This window comes from Alexandromys fortis, unplaced genomic scaffold (assembly GCF_014885135.2).
Source record: "Alexandromys fortis isolate MF-2015 unplaced genomic scaffold, M_Fortis_MF-2015_v1.1 scaffold_218, whole genome shotgun sequence".
In the NCBI taxonomy this organism is placed as follows: domain Eukaryota; kingdom Metazoa; phylum Chordata; class Mammalia; order Rodentia; family Cricetidae; genus Alexandromys; species Alexandromys fortis.
Genome location: NW_026068112.1, coordinates 1,170,740 through 1,186,900, shown reverse-complemented (window position 1 = coordinate 1,186,900; position 16,161 = coordinate 1,170,740). Strand labels below are relative to the sequence as shown.

The 16,161-nt window shown below is 50.3% G+C and overlaps 2 protein-coding genes across 2 annotated transcripts in view; one reads left to right on the top strand and one right to left on the bottom strand.

The window, feature by feature from the left end:
- Nucleotides 1-2,115, bottom strand: part of Prune1 (prune exopolyphosphatase 1) — a 34,763-nt gene extending 32,648 nt beyond the window's left edge. Inside the window, exon 1 of the mRNA XM_050124577.1 lies at nt 1,970-2,115. Within this exon, the coding sequence (XP_049980534.1) occupies nt 1,970-2,008 (39 nt within the window). The 5' untranslated portion in view covers nt 2,009-2,115. The remainder of the gene's footprint in view (nt 1-1,969) is intronic.
- Nucleotides 2,116-3,729: 1,614 nt separating this feature from the next.
- Nucleotides 3,730-16,147, top strand: Mindy1 (MINDY lysine 48 deubiquitinase 1). The gene is made up of 10 exons (XM_050124571.1): nt 3,730-3,875; nt 9,031-9,793; nt 11,443-11,500; nt 11,916-11,980; nt 12,426-12,584; nt 12,825-12,927; nt 13,681-13,823; nt 14,855-15,046; nt 15,306-15,458; nt 15,615-16,147. The coding sequence occupies exons 2-10, from the start codon at nt 9,341-9,343 to the stop codon at nt 15,693-15,695; spliced, it is 1,407 nt and encodes a 468-aa protein (XP_049980528.1). The 5' UTR covers nt 3,730-3,875; nt 9,031-9,340; the 3' UTR covers nt 15,696-16,147.
- The last annotated feature ends 14 nt before the right edge of the window (nt 16,148-16,161 follow it).

Here is a 16,161-nt window from a genome sequence, read left to right as displayed (position 1 = left end):
TCCCACAGGGCAGGGAACCCTGATTGCTCTTTGGGCTGACGAGGGAGGAGGAGTTGGTTGGGGGAGGGGGAGGGAAAGGGGAGGCGGCGGTGGGGAAGAGACAGAAATTTTTAATAAAAAATAAAATAAAATAAAATAAAATAAAATAATAAAAGCAAAAAAAATAAATAAAGGTAGTGCACGCCTTTAATCCCACCACTCTGAGGCAGAGGCAAGTGGATCTCTGAGTTTGAGACTGGTCTGGTTTACATAGTATCAAGCTACATAGTGAGATCTTATATAAATTAAATTAAGCAAATAAAAAGATAACCAAGCTGGGCATCATAGTAGACTCCTATAATCCCAACACTTGGGAAGTAGAAGTAGGGGGACCAAAAGTTCAAGCTCAACCTGGGCTACAATGGGACTTCAAGAATAGCCTGGGCTACTTAAGACCATCTTAAAAACAACCACACTAAAACAAAATGCAAAGCTCAGGCCAAGTGTGATGGCACACGGAGGATATCTCTCTCTCTCTCTCTCTCTCTCTCTCTCTCTCTCTCTCTCTCTCCCTCTCTCTCACTCACACACACACACACACACACACTCTCTCTCTCTCTCTCTCTCTCTCTCTCTCTCTCACACACACACACACACACACACATGCACACACACAACACACACACACACACACCAAAAAGTAACCAGTGAGAACTGGTTCCAAATTGCTTTATGAATTAAAACAACTTTCCACAGATGCCATGGGACTTTTGTTCATTTGTTTTTTTTCTAGGGGTTTATGAGGAGGGGTGAGTTCACAGAACCCAGTTTCCTCAGACCTTACAGTGTAACCCAGGCTACACATAAGCTAACAATTCTTTTGCCTCAACCTACCAAGGGCTGAGATTACAGGCATTCCGCCTGTTCAAATGTTTTCAAAAGGAAAATTTTAGTGTAGCTAGCATCAAATTAAAACTCACCCCAAATTCAAATTGAAAATATTCATTTATCCCAGCGTCTACAGCAAATTAGGTGACTTTCAGGGTTTGATAAGGCCAGAAAATATTGCTCAGAGAAATTTTAAATTTTGTTCTATATTTTTGTGGTTGTTGTTTTTTGAGGGTTTTTTTCCCCCCAAAGCTGGCCTGAAGTGGTGAACCTTCAGCCTCCTCCTCCCAAGTGCTGGAACTAGAGGCATGTGGCTACCACACCCAGCTAAGTTATTTTAAAGGACGCCGGCCATCTGTCTAGGTTTCTACAGGGGCAGAGAAACGCACACTAGGCGGCCAGGTGACTTGGAGCCTCTAATGGGAACAGCGATCCAAAGCTGCCGGCCTGTCAGCGCTGCTGGGTGAGTCCAGCTGGCGCAGGAAGCACCAAAAATAAGCTACAAAGCATTCTGGAGCCGTGCTTATGGTTTGGATTCCCAAACACACTTTGTGTTTATCCCTCACCAAGGAGGGGTATTTTTACGTATCTGTGTGTAAAGCGAGACTAAAGGAGAACAGTGGAGGCAAAGGAATGTAAGTTGTGGGCCTGAAGCTTAAAAACAGATTTAAAGTAAAACACTAGGAACGCCTCTGTCTTGCAAAAGAAGGCAAACCGCCATTCAGAGGCAATAAAGCCGCGCACCCAGGTACTCCCCACTCTCCCGAGCTTCACCTGGGGGCCGGTGGGCAGCAGCCCGGCTCGCCCGAGGGAAACTGAGAGGGGCGGGGAGAGAGGGACAGACACACCTCGCCGGGCGAGGCTGGCGGCCACCTCACTCGTCCAGCTGAGGGACCCGACCCAGGGGACCGAAGGGAGACTCACTTCTCCGGCTCTCCAGCCCATGGGCGACGGGTTTGGTCCCCAGCTCCCCCGCGTCCACCTCTGTGATCCCTCCACAGATCCACGATCGGTGGATCGTCCGGGCTCCCCAGATCCCACACCTTCGTCCTTCCCGGCCCCCACGCTGCATTCCTTTCGGTCACAGATCGGAACCCGTTACCTGCAGAGCGGCTCGACAATCCTGCAGGTAGTCCTCCATGGCGAAGCCCGAGGTGTGCCGTCCCCCCCTCGGCTGGGAGAGGTAACCCGGCCGAATGCACCCCGCCCCAGACTCAGGGTCTAGAGCCGAGAGTCAGGGGGCGGGACTCGAACCCGCCACACAAGGGTTCGGCCTCCGAACCCCAGGAGGAAGTGCGTAATCCGGCACTCCGGCGTTACCCCGCCCCCAGAGGCGGAGGCTGAGTTCTGAGCCCAGAGACTCATGGGAGGTCAAGGAGGAGCATGTCGCAGTTCCTCCTGGGAAATGTAGTCCGGAAGCTCCTAAGTGTTTTTCCCCCAAGCGAGCAGTTTTCTGAGCGCTATGACATACAAGTTGTGTATGTGTCACAATAACTCGCCTTTATGGCATCTGAACTTGCTCTTCCAGATAGGACTAGGTATAGTATCTTTTCATATATTACATCGAGCATCTGTTTGAGATTAATGTGAATTAATCTCTCAAAAAAAATTTTTTTAAATACAAAGTCTTGCTATGTAGCCCAAGTTAGTCTTTGGTGAATGCTGGATTCACAAACCTGGCTTGGGCGGGACTTTAAATTACAACAACATATGTCTATATCTTATTAAAAGAGCTTCCCATATTGTGTTTTATTTTAAATCTTCCCTTTACCAAACTGACCTAGTGTGACCAGTGATGTGTTTGTTCATGCTAGGGAAACATTAGCATAATTTTGGACCTGTCGTCTTAAAATCTACAGTCGCGCCAACTCTTCCTAACGTCCTAACTCTGCAGCCTCTTTCCCCTTACAGTCTGGACAAATATCTCATGTCATTCTTGGACTGATGCAACCGTGACTTTGCTTCCTGGGTCCCTGTTGCAACTGTTCTCTCTTTCAGAGTTGCTTGAAGTCTTATTCTGGCAGCCACGTCAATAGAGGAGCCTTCAGAATGTGAGGCTAGGTTCCAGCCTCCTCCTTAACTGCCACTTTCGTGCCCCAGCGCAGACTGGGGGGGGGGGGGGTCCCTTTGTCATAACTTGTCAAGCAGTTTTATTTCTAGCCTTTTAGGGAACTTACAGGGAGAAAAGGAAGACTTGGAAAGGAGCCCTCTGGGGGGGGGGGGTCCCGCAAAACAGAAGCGGGGTCTTTTCTTTCACACCAAAGGAGTAAATGTGCAAACACGATGCTCTTTCGCCCTGCTTCCGCGGCTCCAGGGCAGAGGACGGCCGCCGGCATCCAGGGAGGGCCCAGCAACTGCTGCCGTCCCGCCCCGCTCCTCCCGGCTCAGCCAGGCTGCTCGCTTGCTTTTCCCGGTTCTCACCAGAGAGGCACACGCGCTCCGTCCCTTCCCGCGGCCGCGGAGGGAAGAGAAAGGGTCTGTTGTTTTTCTCTCTTCCTTTCCGCTGCTCACCGGCTGGCTGCACACCGGCTCCGACAGCCCTGACGGGAATCCCACGCGCCTGAGCAGGCCCCTCCTCCAGAGACCTCGTCCTCGGCTAATTTGTCTTTGTCCCGACCGAGGGAAAGAAGAAGAAGAAAAACCACAAACTTCCTTTGCAAACCAGTTTGCGGCCAGGGCCTGGAGCGCACGCCGGAGACTCAATCGCTCGGGAATCCTGAAGACGCCGGAGGCCCCGGGAGCGCCGGGCTGCCCCCAGCCCGTCCCCCGCCTGCCCTCGCCCCCCACCCTCCTCCGGCGTGCCCGGGGCTGGCCGTGAGTCCGGAAGTGGCCACGACCCAGGCTGGACGTCGCGCGAGTAAAGCCGTGTCGAGCCGTGGGAGCTCCGGGACTGACAGCTGGGAGGCAGCTGGCGCTGGCGGCGCCCCTCGACGATGTCCCCTCCTCCCGCGTCGGGCCGCCAGAATTGAGTCCTCTCCCACTCCCGGAAACGCATCCACCCCTTTAAGGTAAAAACTTTGTTTTCAAACTGTCTTCTTCGCCCCTTCTCGCAGCTCTCCTTTCCCTCTCCGACTGGGGGGGAGTTGACACCTGATGTCCCGTCTGTGGTCTCTACACCTGGGTCGCTTATGGGATTCTTCTTGCTAGGCACGGGGAGCAGTGAAAGCGATGGGGGTCCCTTCGTTTCCCCATTATAAACAAACCTCCCCCCTCTTTGGGAGCAAGAATTGCAATGTTTGACTTATTCTAGAGGAATCTCAAGGCACTGTGGCCGTGAAGGTTTGCCTTCAGCTGAGGAAGAGATTGGGTAAGACTAGAAAAGGAGAGAGAAGGGTCCTGAGAGAGGGTAATGTCTTCTTGAAGCTAAAGACATACCTATTTAATATGCTTCTTCCACTGTGTAATAGTATCTGCTGCTGACTAAGAAGGGATCGGGTGTTTTAACTCCCTCACCTGCCCCCATAGGTAGGTCTACTTAGAAGGTGTAGGATTTGGGCAGAAGAAAGAAAAGGCTGAAACCCCAGTTTGTCTGAGTACCCTCCCCTCGGACTTTCCTGCCTCTGGGCTTTGCAAAGTGCGGTTCCTGCCCTGCCCCTGCCGGCTGTCCCTGAGACCCCACTCTCCAGTGGTTTCTCGTAGCTCCTCTCTTTGGTCGGCTAGCTTTCCCACCCTCCACTTAACTATTGATCATTTCTAACCTTGGGCAGAAAATGAGCCACGCTTTTCCTTTGGCTTTTTAAATTTCCCAGGCGTGGCCTCTGTTTCAGGGTTCACCCTAAGTGCCATGGGAGGGGAAGAGATATGGCGAGAGAGGGCGAAAAAAGTGTAAAGCCTGCAGATTAATTTTGCTAGCGTGGTTCTAAATTAACAAAATATAAATCGCCTGCAGCTATCACAAATTATATTTCAATAAGGAGAATGATCTCTTGAGTTATTTTCAGTAACTTTGACGTTTCTCTGTAGCTCAGGCAGACCTTTAACTAGAGATCCTCCTGCCCTGATCCCCTGCTATTCAGCAGGGATTGGCAAACCTGAGACACCACAAGATAATGCCACTCCTGTCCGCCAGGCCTTCTCCCAGCCCCCAAGTCCTGAAGGTTTAGAAGAAGAGAACAGGCGATGAAGAAGCTGAACAGAGAGCAAGAGTTCCAGGCAGGCATGTCATAAACCACTTAAAATCCCTTCACCTGGGAAACTGAGGCAAGATTACCAAAAGCTTGAGGCTAGCCTGGACAAACCAGTGCTCTGCTTGTCTCTGCCCCTCCCCCCAAATCCTGGGATTAAAGGTGTGTGCAATTTCTTTTAAAATCATTTAAAAGAAAAAAAAGGCAAGATTTAATTTAATTAATTTGATTTAAATTAATTAATCCCTGCTTTTGTCTTCCTTTCTTTCGATGCTGGTGATGGAACCCAGCACTGTGCATGCGTTAAGCACGTGACCACTCGCCACATTTTTCGTTCTCACTACTGAGTAGGTAGGGGCATAAGGACATGAAGGGAGACTCTGGGGAGGAAGGAATTGTGATCGTCACTATCTGTAGTCCTATCTGTCTGTTACTTGATGTCTAATGCTGATAGACAGCAAGTTGAACAGGTCTAGTGTTCACCTAGAAAACCATCTTGATGGGAGCCATGAAGAGAATGCTTGCCGGTGGATGTGAGCCTGGAGCCGGGGTGTTGTGTGCCAGGCAAGGCTCCATCGCTGAGCTATACCCCCAGCTCTTTATTTTAAGATAGGATCTCACAAAGATCCTCCTACCTCAGCCCCCTTTAGTAACTAAAATTAAAGGCTTTTGTTACTACACACAAGTAGTGGGGGGGGTCATATATATTATAAACATATATATACAATATGAGCATATATAATATATATTGTATGTGAGCATTTTTTAAAGATTTATTTATTTATTATGTATACAACATTCTGCCTCGATGTATGCCCGTACTCCAGAGGAGGGCACCAGATCTCAGTACAGATGGTTGTGAGCCACCATGTGGTTGCTGGGAATTGAACCCAGGACCTCTGGAAGAGCAGCCAATGCTCCCAACCTCTGAGCCATCTCTCCAGCCCTGTGAGCATTTTTTTAATTTTTTAAATATTTATTTATTTATTTAGCCTGCGTGCCTGCACACACACCAGAAGAGGGCACCAGATCTCAGTACAGATGGTTGTGAGCCACCATGTGGTTGCTGGGAACTGAACTCAGGACCTCTGGAAGAGCAGCCAGGGCTCTTACCCTCTCTCCATTTCTCCAGCCCAGAGCATTTTTTATATCTATGCGTGCTTTCTGTAGGAGTACTTTCTCGCTGGGAATCATGACATGGAGACTTATTAATTACAAAAGCTCGGCCTTAGCGGAGGCATAGTCTACCTAGTTCTTATAACTTAAATTAACCCATATTTTTAAATCTGCATTCTCCCATGAGGCTCGTCACCTCATGTCCATACTGCCCATTCTGCTGCTTCTGCATCTGGCTGGCGACTCTGCCTTTCTTCTTCCCAGAATCCTCTCTCTGCCTGGAAGTCCCGCCTATACTCTCCTGTCGAGCTATTGGCCATTCAGCTCTTTATTACACCAATCACAACAGTACATTTTCACAGAGTTATAAATATCCCACAACAATTTTCCTTTATGGAAGTCCACCACATTTTTTTTTATGTATACAATATTCTCAGTATTCTGTCTGCATGTATGCCTGCAGGCCAGAAGAGGGCACCAGACCTCATTACAGATGGTTGTGAGCCACCATGTGGTTGCTGGGAATTGAACTCAGGACCTTTGGAAGAGCAGGCAATGCTCTTAACCTCTGAGCCATCTCTCCAGCACATGTTCTTGATGGCCACAGAAGCCAGAAGAGGATATCAGATTCCCTGCTACTTAGGTTCCAGATCCTTGTAAACCCCTCTGTGGGTGCTGAGAATTGAACCTTGGTCCTCTAGAAGAGTGGTATATGCCTTTAACCACTGATCCACCTCTCCACCCCTGGAGTATTTTAAATGTAAATCATTAACAGAGGTTTCCTATTCCATGTAAACAGTGAGCAAGAGACTATCTCTGGTGCCGGCTCTGCTGGAAACAAACAGAAACTGAGGAGTTGTGATGTCAACTCCAGACGGGGAGAGCAATCTATCGGAGGGACTTGTGGGGAGCACTTTCTGTGCCCCCATCCTTGGTTGTTATTGGTGGTATGATCAGAGCCTGTGCCTTGGGCAGCCCTAATAAGCCAGGTTTGGCCTCTTGTCCCCAATAAGCCAATTCAAGGAGCTGAATTAATAGTGAAAAGTAGGGGCCAGTGAGATGGCTCAGTGGTTAAGGCTCTTGCTGCTGGATGACCTGAGTTTGACCCCAGGTCCCACATGGTGGAGGGAGAGAACGAATTTCTGAAAGTGTTCTTCCGGTTTCCAGGTATATACACATTGACACACACATACACATACACATACTAAATAAATGTAATAAAATTAAAATAATCATAGGGAAAAGCAAGAAAAAATATAGCAACAAGAGATTTATTCAATGTGGCCACATTAGATCTTGCAACAGAGTGATTTGGTGACATTGCTAAGTCCATCTTCAGAGTCCTAAATAAGTAGAAAGCCAGCTCACCAGTGCACAGCTCACCCACCAGTGCACAGCTCACCCACCAGTGCACAGCTCACCGGTGCACAGCTCACCAGCTAGATAGGTCAAGGTGCGGTCCTGCCCATTACTGACCCATCGCTGTTTGGGTCCTAGCCTCACCTTGGAAGGTTATTGGACAAGTTGTTAGAACTCTGTGAAATCTTTTTCCTGGATACAGGTTCCTGTTTGGCTGCTTCAAGGCTCGGTGTTTTTCTCCTCCTAGCTTGAGATTCTGGGGGAAATTTCAATTCCTTGGGTCCATTGTTTCAGTGGTGTGACAGGCAACACAACAGAGGACGACATGAAGTGGCTCTTTAGAACAGTGGTTCTCAACCTGTGGGTTACAGCCCCTTGGGGAGGGGTCACCTAAGACCACAGAAGACCACAGATACCACATTACACTTCATAACAGCAGAATTATAGTTATGAAGTAGCATCGAAAATATTTCATAATTGTTGTGGGGTCACCACAACGTGGGGTCGCAGCATTCGGAAGATCGAGAACCACTGCTGTAGAATATTCTCAGTCTTTGCAGGGATGCCCAGGTTACGGAATTGCTTAACCAATGCCGACAAGCCCCATGACCTACATTTCCCTTCCCTACAGGAAGCCCCTCCCAAGGCTTTTTGCTGTGGTTGGTTTGGGATTGTGTAAGGTTCCACCAAGTCTTCTGAGAGCTGGGCATGATGGCACAGGCCTCTAACATCAGCACCTGGGTGGCTGACATACAAGCCTCACTGAAAATTCTAGGCCATAGCCTGGCCTGGTGGTACACACCTAATCCCGCACTCAGGAGACAGGCAGGTGGCTCTGAGTTTGGACCCAGCCTGGTCTACTCACAGAGTTCTAGGACAGCCAAGGCTACTTAGTAAGACCTTGTCTCCAAAACAAACAAACAAACAAATGAATAAATAAATAGAGTCATTTGAGGAGTCGGATTTCCTTGCCTTATTGGCGTACCTTTTTACCCCTCACCCCAACCACATGATGGTTGCTCTCTGGTCCCTGGAGTGAACCGGGAGAATGTATCAGTAAGGATAGGAGCAGCCTGTGCTCAGAATGTTAGGAAGGGGCGAGGGTTGGTGTCTGGAACTGATGAGATGTCTTTAACAAGCAGGCTAAACATCACCATGTTAGTAGCCGCAAGGATTGTTGTTTGTTTGTTTTTTGTTTGAGAAACAACAAACCCAGGGGTCAAACCCAGGGTCTTGCATGTGCTTGGGAAACATAGCCCACTTTAGGATAGTTTTAACATTTTTTATCCAGCCCTCTTCTTCGGTCTTTTGGCTTTGCACTTACCTTTCCTTTCTCTCTTTTTCTGGAAAAAAAAAATGTTTAATTCTGTTTTGTGTAGGTGTTTTGCCTGTGTGCCTGTGCCAGAGAGGGTAGTGGGTCCCCCGGAAGTGGAGTTGCAGATGGCTGTGAGGTGTCCTGGGGGTGCTGGAAATTGAACCAGGTCCCCTTGAAGGGCAGCCAGTCCCTGAGGCATCTCCTCAGACCCTCTCTCTTTTCTTCATTCTCTGTCATTTTCTGTTTCAGGAAAGCAAGTTCCACCTGGTATCTTCCTTCCCTTCTGAGCTTGGAGGCCCAGTCTTGGCAGTCGCATCTGGTCACAGCAGGTTAAAGGTTGCACAAGCCAAGGCCTTCTGTTTACGCCCACTGAGAAAAGCTGACTTGGGAGCCAGACTGGCTTTCCACACAGTTCACCTCCAGACTTCTCTTGTTCCCTTTGCTCTGTTACTCAATGACCTTATTGGCCAGGTCTCTCTTGTGCCTATCAGAGTCATTTAAACAAGGTCCCTGAGGTCAAGAACCCCCTTTATCCCTCTCTGCCGACTCCAACCCCACTATGGAACAACCTCAGGTAGAGCCCCCAGCCCCCAGTAAAGCCAATAGTGCAGAGACTGTTGAATCCGAAAACCACGAGGCTCCATCTGGACCAGAGGAGCATGTTCCGGACAGCCCTCAGGACAAGGGTGGCGCAGAGGCCGATGGAGCAGGTGGAGAACAGGAACCGAAAGACCAAGTTTTGCCACCAGCCCAGGATGGGGAAAATCTCGAGTGCCCTCCTCCTGAAGCTAGCTCAAGTCCGTGTGGGACATCATCTGAGGTGAAGACAATAGAGACACCTTCTAGGCCACAGGAACTTCCCCAGTCCCCCAGGACCCAGCAGCCTGATCTCGATTTCTACTGTGTCAAGTGGATCCCCTGGAAGGGAGAGCGGACCCCCATCATCACCCAGAGCACCAATGGCCCTTGTCCTCTCCTGGCCATCATGAATATCCTCTTTCTTCAGTGGAAGGTAAGTGCGGAGAACACAGCCTGTGAACTGCGGGACACTGGGCAATTACGATAGCCTCAGATGCTGGGTGGTGGTGGCAGAGGCAGGAGAGTCTCTGTGAGTTTGAGGTCAGCTTAGTGTACAGAGTGAGCTCCAGGACAGCCAGGGCTGTTCTATTAGAGACACCCTGTCTTGAAAAAACAGAGGGAAGGGGGCTGGAGAGATGACTCAGTGGTTAAGAGCATTGCCTGCTCTTCCAAAGGTCCTGAGTTCAAGTCCTGGCAACCACATGGTGGCTCACAACCATCTGTGGTGGGGTCTGGTGCCCTCTTCTGGCCTGCAGGCATACACACAGTCAGAATATTGTATACATAATAAATAAATAAATATTAAAAAAAAACAGAGGGGGGGAAGATGGCCATAGATTTGCCTTTCAAATGTGCTTGGTTCATTCACACAAACGTTCCTTTCCTTACGATACCATGCTGTATATATAAAGGTTACTACAGTCTCATATACACAAACGTCTTACCTAGTGGGGAATGGTTGGCTGGGCAGATAACGCTGCAGGGTTCCCCGGGGGACTTCTCTCCAATTACGACATTTTGGAAGCTTTTTTTCAGACTTGCAAGTCTGTGGCCAGCCAGGAGGGTGGCTTTGTTGGAGGTCCCAGAAAGTCTTTGAGCGCACTGGCCGGCAAGCCCAGGCCAGCAGCTAACACTGACAGATGGGCCTTGGTGCTGCAAACTTGAGGGTCTCTGAGTCCACAGTCACAGGGGGGCCCGTCTCTAAGTCCCCTTGTTAATGGGTATCAACAGAACCCTGAGATACTGTGTCTCGGGAGGAGTGTGATCCTGGGGGCCACTTCTGAAGTTCCTGTTTTTTTGCTTTATTCAAGTGGGCATTAGCTTTGCACTGTTGGGGCTCTCAGCTTCGGGCAGCTTCGCTGAGAAGTCAGGGCTGCCTTGGGGTGGCTCACCGGAGTGTCAGAGCCTGCCTTCTGCCCGGCCTTTATCTCGCAAGCATGTGTGAGTCTCAGTCACACAGAAGAGCTTCACTGAAGTTCCTAACAGGAGAGGAGACCTCATGTGGAGGGTGGGCTAAGAAAATACTGGGAGTCCGCTTCTCTGGCCCTCTTCCCCATCCTGATTTTTCTCAAGGCAGTCCTAAATTTCCAATCAGTCCCTGCCAGCTCTTGTCCTCATGACTGCAGTTTACCTCAGGCTGGGTGTGCCTGGCAGCATCTCCCGTTTCTTTCCTTGCCTGGTTTCGAGTCCCCCACCATGGATCCTACCCCTAAATCTCTCTCCTGTATCTCTCTTTTTTTACTCCTTTTTTTGTTGTTGTTGTTTGCCTTTTGTTGTTTTGCTTTTTGAGGCAGGGTCTCACTGTGTAGACTTGAAATTAACTGTGTAGACCAAGCAGGCTTCAAACTCAGAGATCCACCTGCCTCGGGCTCTCCAGTGCTAGGGTTAGAGGCATGCACCATCACCCTGAGCTGCTCTTGGGGGATTGTAAGCCGGGCTGGCCTCGCTCCTCCTGCCTCAGCTTCCTGGATATTGGAATTGCAGTCATGAGCCGCTGTGCCTAGGTTGACCCCTCTCTTTCCATGTGTTCCTCCTCCACTGCTGATAGTAAATGCTCACACAGGACCCCCCTTCTCCCTCCAGGTGAAGCTGCCCCCTCAGAAGGAAGTGATCACATCAGATGAGCTCATGACGCATCTCGGTGAGTGGCTCATGGGGCAGGGGCTCATTGGAGCTCTGGTGTGGCACAGGGGACAAGGAGAGTCCGTGTCTTTTCTGTAAAGCTGGAGAGTAAAAGATCAAGGTATCGGAACTTTTGAGTTCTAACACCAGTTCTGCCTGTAGTTTCTCCCCTCCCACCCCACTCCTCGTGCTGGGGATCAAACAGCAGCCTTGACAGCGCTGGGGAGGACTGTACCACTGACGTGCAGCCCTGGCCGCTGTCCTTGGCTTTCAGTCAGGTAGGTCTTTCACCTCTATAAGCCCATTTATTCCTCTGAAAAATTAAAATTCTGGATTAGAGTTTGAAAATCCATGGTCCTGAGGCATTACCCCATTCTCCGGCTTTTGAGACGACCGGCAGGGTAGGGTAGGCTGATAAGTTTCCTGTCTTACAGGAAACTGCCTCCTGTCCATCAAGCCCCAGGAGAAGTCTGAGGGCCTTCAACTTAACTTTCAGCAGGTGAGGCAAGAGGGACAGTGGACATAGGGGCTGCAGGTTTGCGGGGGACCCTGGACCTACTGAAAAGCCTTTGCGGGTGATTCCCTAGCCTTGGTATCTTCTCTGGGGGGAAATTGGCATCTCTAATCATGAAAAAAAAAGTTCATTTTTATATTAAATAAAGAGAGAATGAGACAGCCCAGCACAGTATTATACGCCTTTAATTCCAGCGTGGGAGGCAAAGGTAGGCAGATCTCTGAGTTTGAGGCCAGTCTGGTCTACACAGTGAGTTCCAGGACAGTCAGAGCTATATAGTGAGACCTTGTCTCGGGGGTGAAAGGAGGGGATTAAAATAAACGGTTGTAAGAAAGCCAGAGGCGAACAACAGGACCTCTGGTTTGTTTCTGGGTGATGGGCGTGAGAGGTGGAGGGTGCTGGACTAGCCTTCCTTGTCTTTTCCCCCCAGAACGTGGACGACGCAATGACTGTGCTCCCTAAACTGGCCACAGGTCTGGATGTCAATGTGCGATTCACAGGCGTCTCTGACTTTGAGTACACGCCCGAATGCAGCATCTTTGACTTGCTGGGCATCCCTCTGTACCATGGCTGGCTTGTGGATCCACAGGTGAGGACTGAGGAGTGATAGGATTTGGAGCCTGAAGTGGTGCAGAATTCCTTGAATTTTAATACTGTTGGGTGGAGTCACATACCAATACCAGGAAACCACACACAAATAAGACCAGCTCCTCGGACATCAAGAGTTCAGGAGTCTTTGATCACAGTCACAGTCCTAGGGGCTTGGTTCACTTCCTTCCTTTAAAAATAAAACCCCTTTGTTTCTGTTCCACCCGATCCGACTCCCCAGAGTCCTGAGGCCGTGAGCGCTGTTGGGAAACTGAGTTACAATCAGCTGGTGGAGAAGATCATCACCTGCAAACACTCCAGCGACCCCAACCTCGTGACCGAAGGTGACGGCGGTGCCCTCTTTCCTTGTGATCGCGCATGAAGGCCGCTGAGCAACTCCTGCTCTTCCTGCCTCTGAGCCTTCTGAGCGCTCAGATCACAGATGCGCCCTCGCAACCCCTAACTGTCCTGACTGAGCAAATGCGGTCAGGCTTTAAGGAGGGGTTTTCATCTCAACTCTGAGGACAGGGCTTCTCTAGGATCTCTTATAGCTTAGGCTGGCTTTGTAGCTGAGGGCGATTTCGAACCTCTGATCCTGCCTCCAGCCCCCAAGTACCAGGACCACAGGCATGAATTACCAAGTTTCAACATGTATGTGTACGCCTTGCTGGGAATCAGACCTGGGGCGTTGCACATGCTAAGCATAGAGTCTAAATCTGAACCATACTAGGGTGGCTTTGCAAAGGGGCTTCGGAGGCTCCTGGGACTTTTTGGACAAACCTTGTTTTATTTGCTTTGGGGCTTTGCTGAGGCTTAGGGGTTTTAGTTTTGACACAGGGTCTCTCTGTGTAGCCTTTGGCTAACCTGGAACTGCTGCCTGGAGCCTGTTGCCCTTGGACTCACAGAGACCAGCCTGCCTCTGCCTCCTGGGTGCTGAGGCTAAAGGCGTGTGCTGCCCCACCCAGGAGTGAACTCAGGATCTTGCCCAAAGATCTAAAATTGAGTCAGACTCCCAGCCCTTTTGATTTGTTTTGCTTTTTTTCCTGTCGTGGGTTTGGATGTAATCCAAGGCTCACGCATTTTCTGCCTTCTGGCAGGTTTGATCTCAGAGCAGTTCCTGGAGACCACCGCAGCGCAGCTGACCTACCACGGCCTGTGTGAGCTCACAGCAACCGCCAAGGAAGATGAACTCAGTGTCTTTTTTCGAAACAACCACTTTAGCACGATGACTAAGCACAAGGTGATGGGGCTTTGGAGGAGGGGAGCAGGAACAATGTCATTTCCCTGAGCCCTTTTCTCTGGGGTCAGTGTGTCAGGCAGGATAAAGTGGGCTAAGCCATGGTAACAGATAGCCCCTAAAATCCTTGTGGTTTGCCACAAGTGTTTGTTTCTAATTCCTGATGCATGTCCAGTGCAAACTGGCTCTATCCTGTCTCACACCATCTTCACTCTGGGACTCAGGGTGACAAAAAAGCCTTTCTATATATTGGAATATATGCAGAAAAAGAGAATGACACAGTGCGTTCATTCTTGATGCTTCTGCCTGAAAAAGACACTGACCAGAGCGGTTATGAGGAATAAGCCTGTCATCAAGGGCAGGAAAGGGACATGGGACTTTAGAACACACAACAGTCTTTCCGAGTTAGAAGCCGGAGCTCTCTAGCAATTGAGTAGAAGAGACTGGTCCTACCCGGTCCCCTACTCCCCATCCAGCCCTGGCTGGGCCGGAACTCTGAGGTCTGCCTGCATCAGAGAGCTGGGATTAAAGGTGTGCGCTGTCACCCCTGGCCTTGCCTTGAACTTCTGATCTTCTTGTCTCCAGCTCCCAGGGCTGGTTGTCATGCGACACCATGCCCAGTTTTTCTGGTTCTCAAAAGGGTTTATCTCTATAGACATCAGTAAACAGAGAGCAGAGGAAAGAGAGTAGGAAGCTGGAGTCGGTGTGGTACCCGAGCCCCAGTGATTCCTTAACCAGGATAATCACAGCACTCACCTGTATTCAAGCATCCTTTCCTGCTCCCACAGCCACACATAGTTAAGAACTATGGGATTCACAGTGCTAAGCTAAGCTCCAGTCGGCACACTGATTCTCTTGGTGGCACCTTGGCTATCTGTGAACTCTCTGTGTCTCCTGCCCCGTCTGTATGCTGTCCTTTTCAGCTTGTGTAAGGGGTGTGTGCTGGGGACCAAATCCAGGGAATGTGGACTCGCTGGTCGCCGGGCATCTGAGCCGACGTGCACTCCAGCCCTGGCTGTCTCTCTCTTTCGCAGAGCCACTTGTACCTTCTGGTCACTGACCAGGGGTTTCTCCAGGAGGAGCAGGTGGTGTGGGAGAGCCTGCATAACGTGGATGGTGACAGTTGCTTTTGTGACTCTGACTTCCACCTCAGCCATTCCCTAGGCAAGAGCCATGGAGCAGAAGGTGGGGGCGGCTCCCCAGAGAAGCAGCTGCAGGTGGACCAGGTGTGTGGGGCCCTCGGAGCGGTGTTCTATAAGCGAACCTCATGCCTTCTATTGGCTGAAGGCTGCCCCACGCGGCCTCTTCATGTTACCCTTAGGTCCTTGCCTTGCTTGGGTGTATTTCCTGCCACCACAGATAGTAGACATGACTGTGTTCCACTAGAGAGGGAAGAGCTGGGGAATTTGGAGGAAATTTGAAATTTAGCCTGAATCTCTCTCTACCTTTGGTCTTAGTCCGTCTTGTGACTTGTTTTCTCTCTAGGACTATCTGATTGCCCTGTCCCTGCAGCAGCAGCAGCAGCCACAAGGCATGCTGGGCCTTAGTGACCTGGAACTGGCCCAACAGCTTCAACAAGAGGAGTATCAACAGCAGCAAGCTGTCCAGCCTGTGCAAACAAGGGCGCCTTCGCCTCAGGTGAGCCTGCCCCTCTCTCGGTAGGCAGGGGCACTGGCTTTGCTTGAGCAGAATGCATATGGTTTTTGTACAGGTCTCTGCAAGCGTTCCCTCACAAACCCTTCTGAGGCACCCCTTTTTGATCTTGACCCTTCGATGTCTTTGACCTCCACACAGGGGAGAGGAGCCACACCTGGACGCCCAGCTGGAGAGCGGCGGCAGAGGTCGAAGCCCGAGTCAGACTGTGTGCTGCTCTAACTCTGCCCCATACAGCGTGGACGCGCCCCTTCTTTCAGAGGCTAACTGGTTTGCTTGCAGGATCCCCCCTCCCCCACACACACACCTCAACCCCTGAGGCACACGGGGTGATTGATGTGCACTGCTGGGGGTCAGAGCAGGCGCCTCCAAGGTCAGACTTGGTACCATCCTTGTCCTCGATGTCGCTATCTTCTCTTCTTCCCAGACAGGGCCCTATGGGGATGGCTGGATGGTCTCTGGTTCTCAGCTCCCTTTCCTGGAATATTCACGTGAATATACAGACCCACGCTAATAGGTGTGGTACCTGAATCTGTGTCGGTGCCCGTCCCTGTCCGGCTGCTCCTGGCCACCCACAGGCCTGTCTCCGTTTGCTTCAGGGTTTGATTTGGGTTTCTATCTTTATTATTATTTTAATGCCTTCCTAGGAGGCTGGAATAAAATTTCTTTCCTGAGATATGTTGTTTTC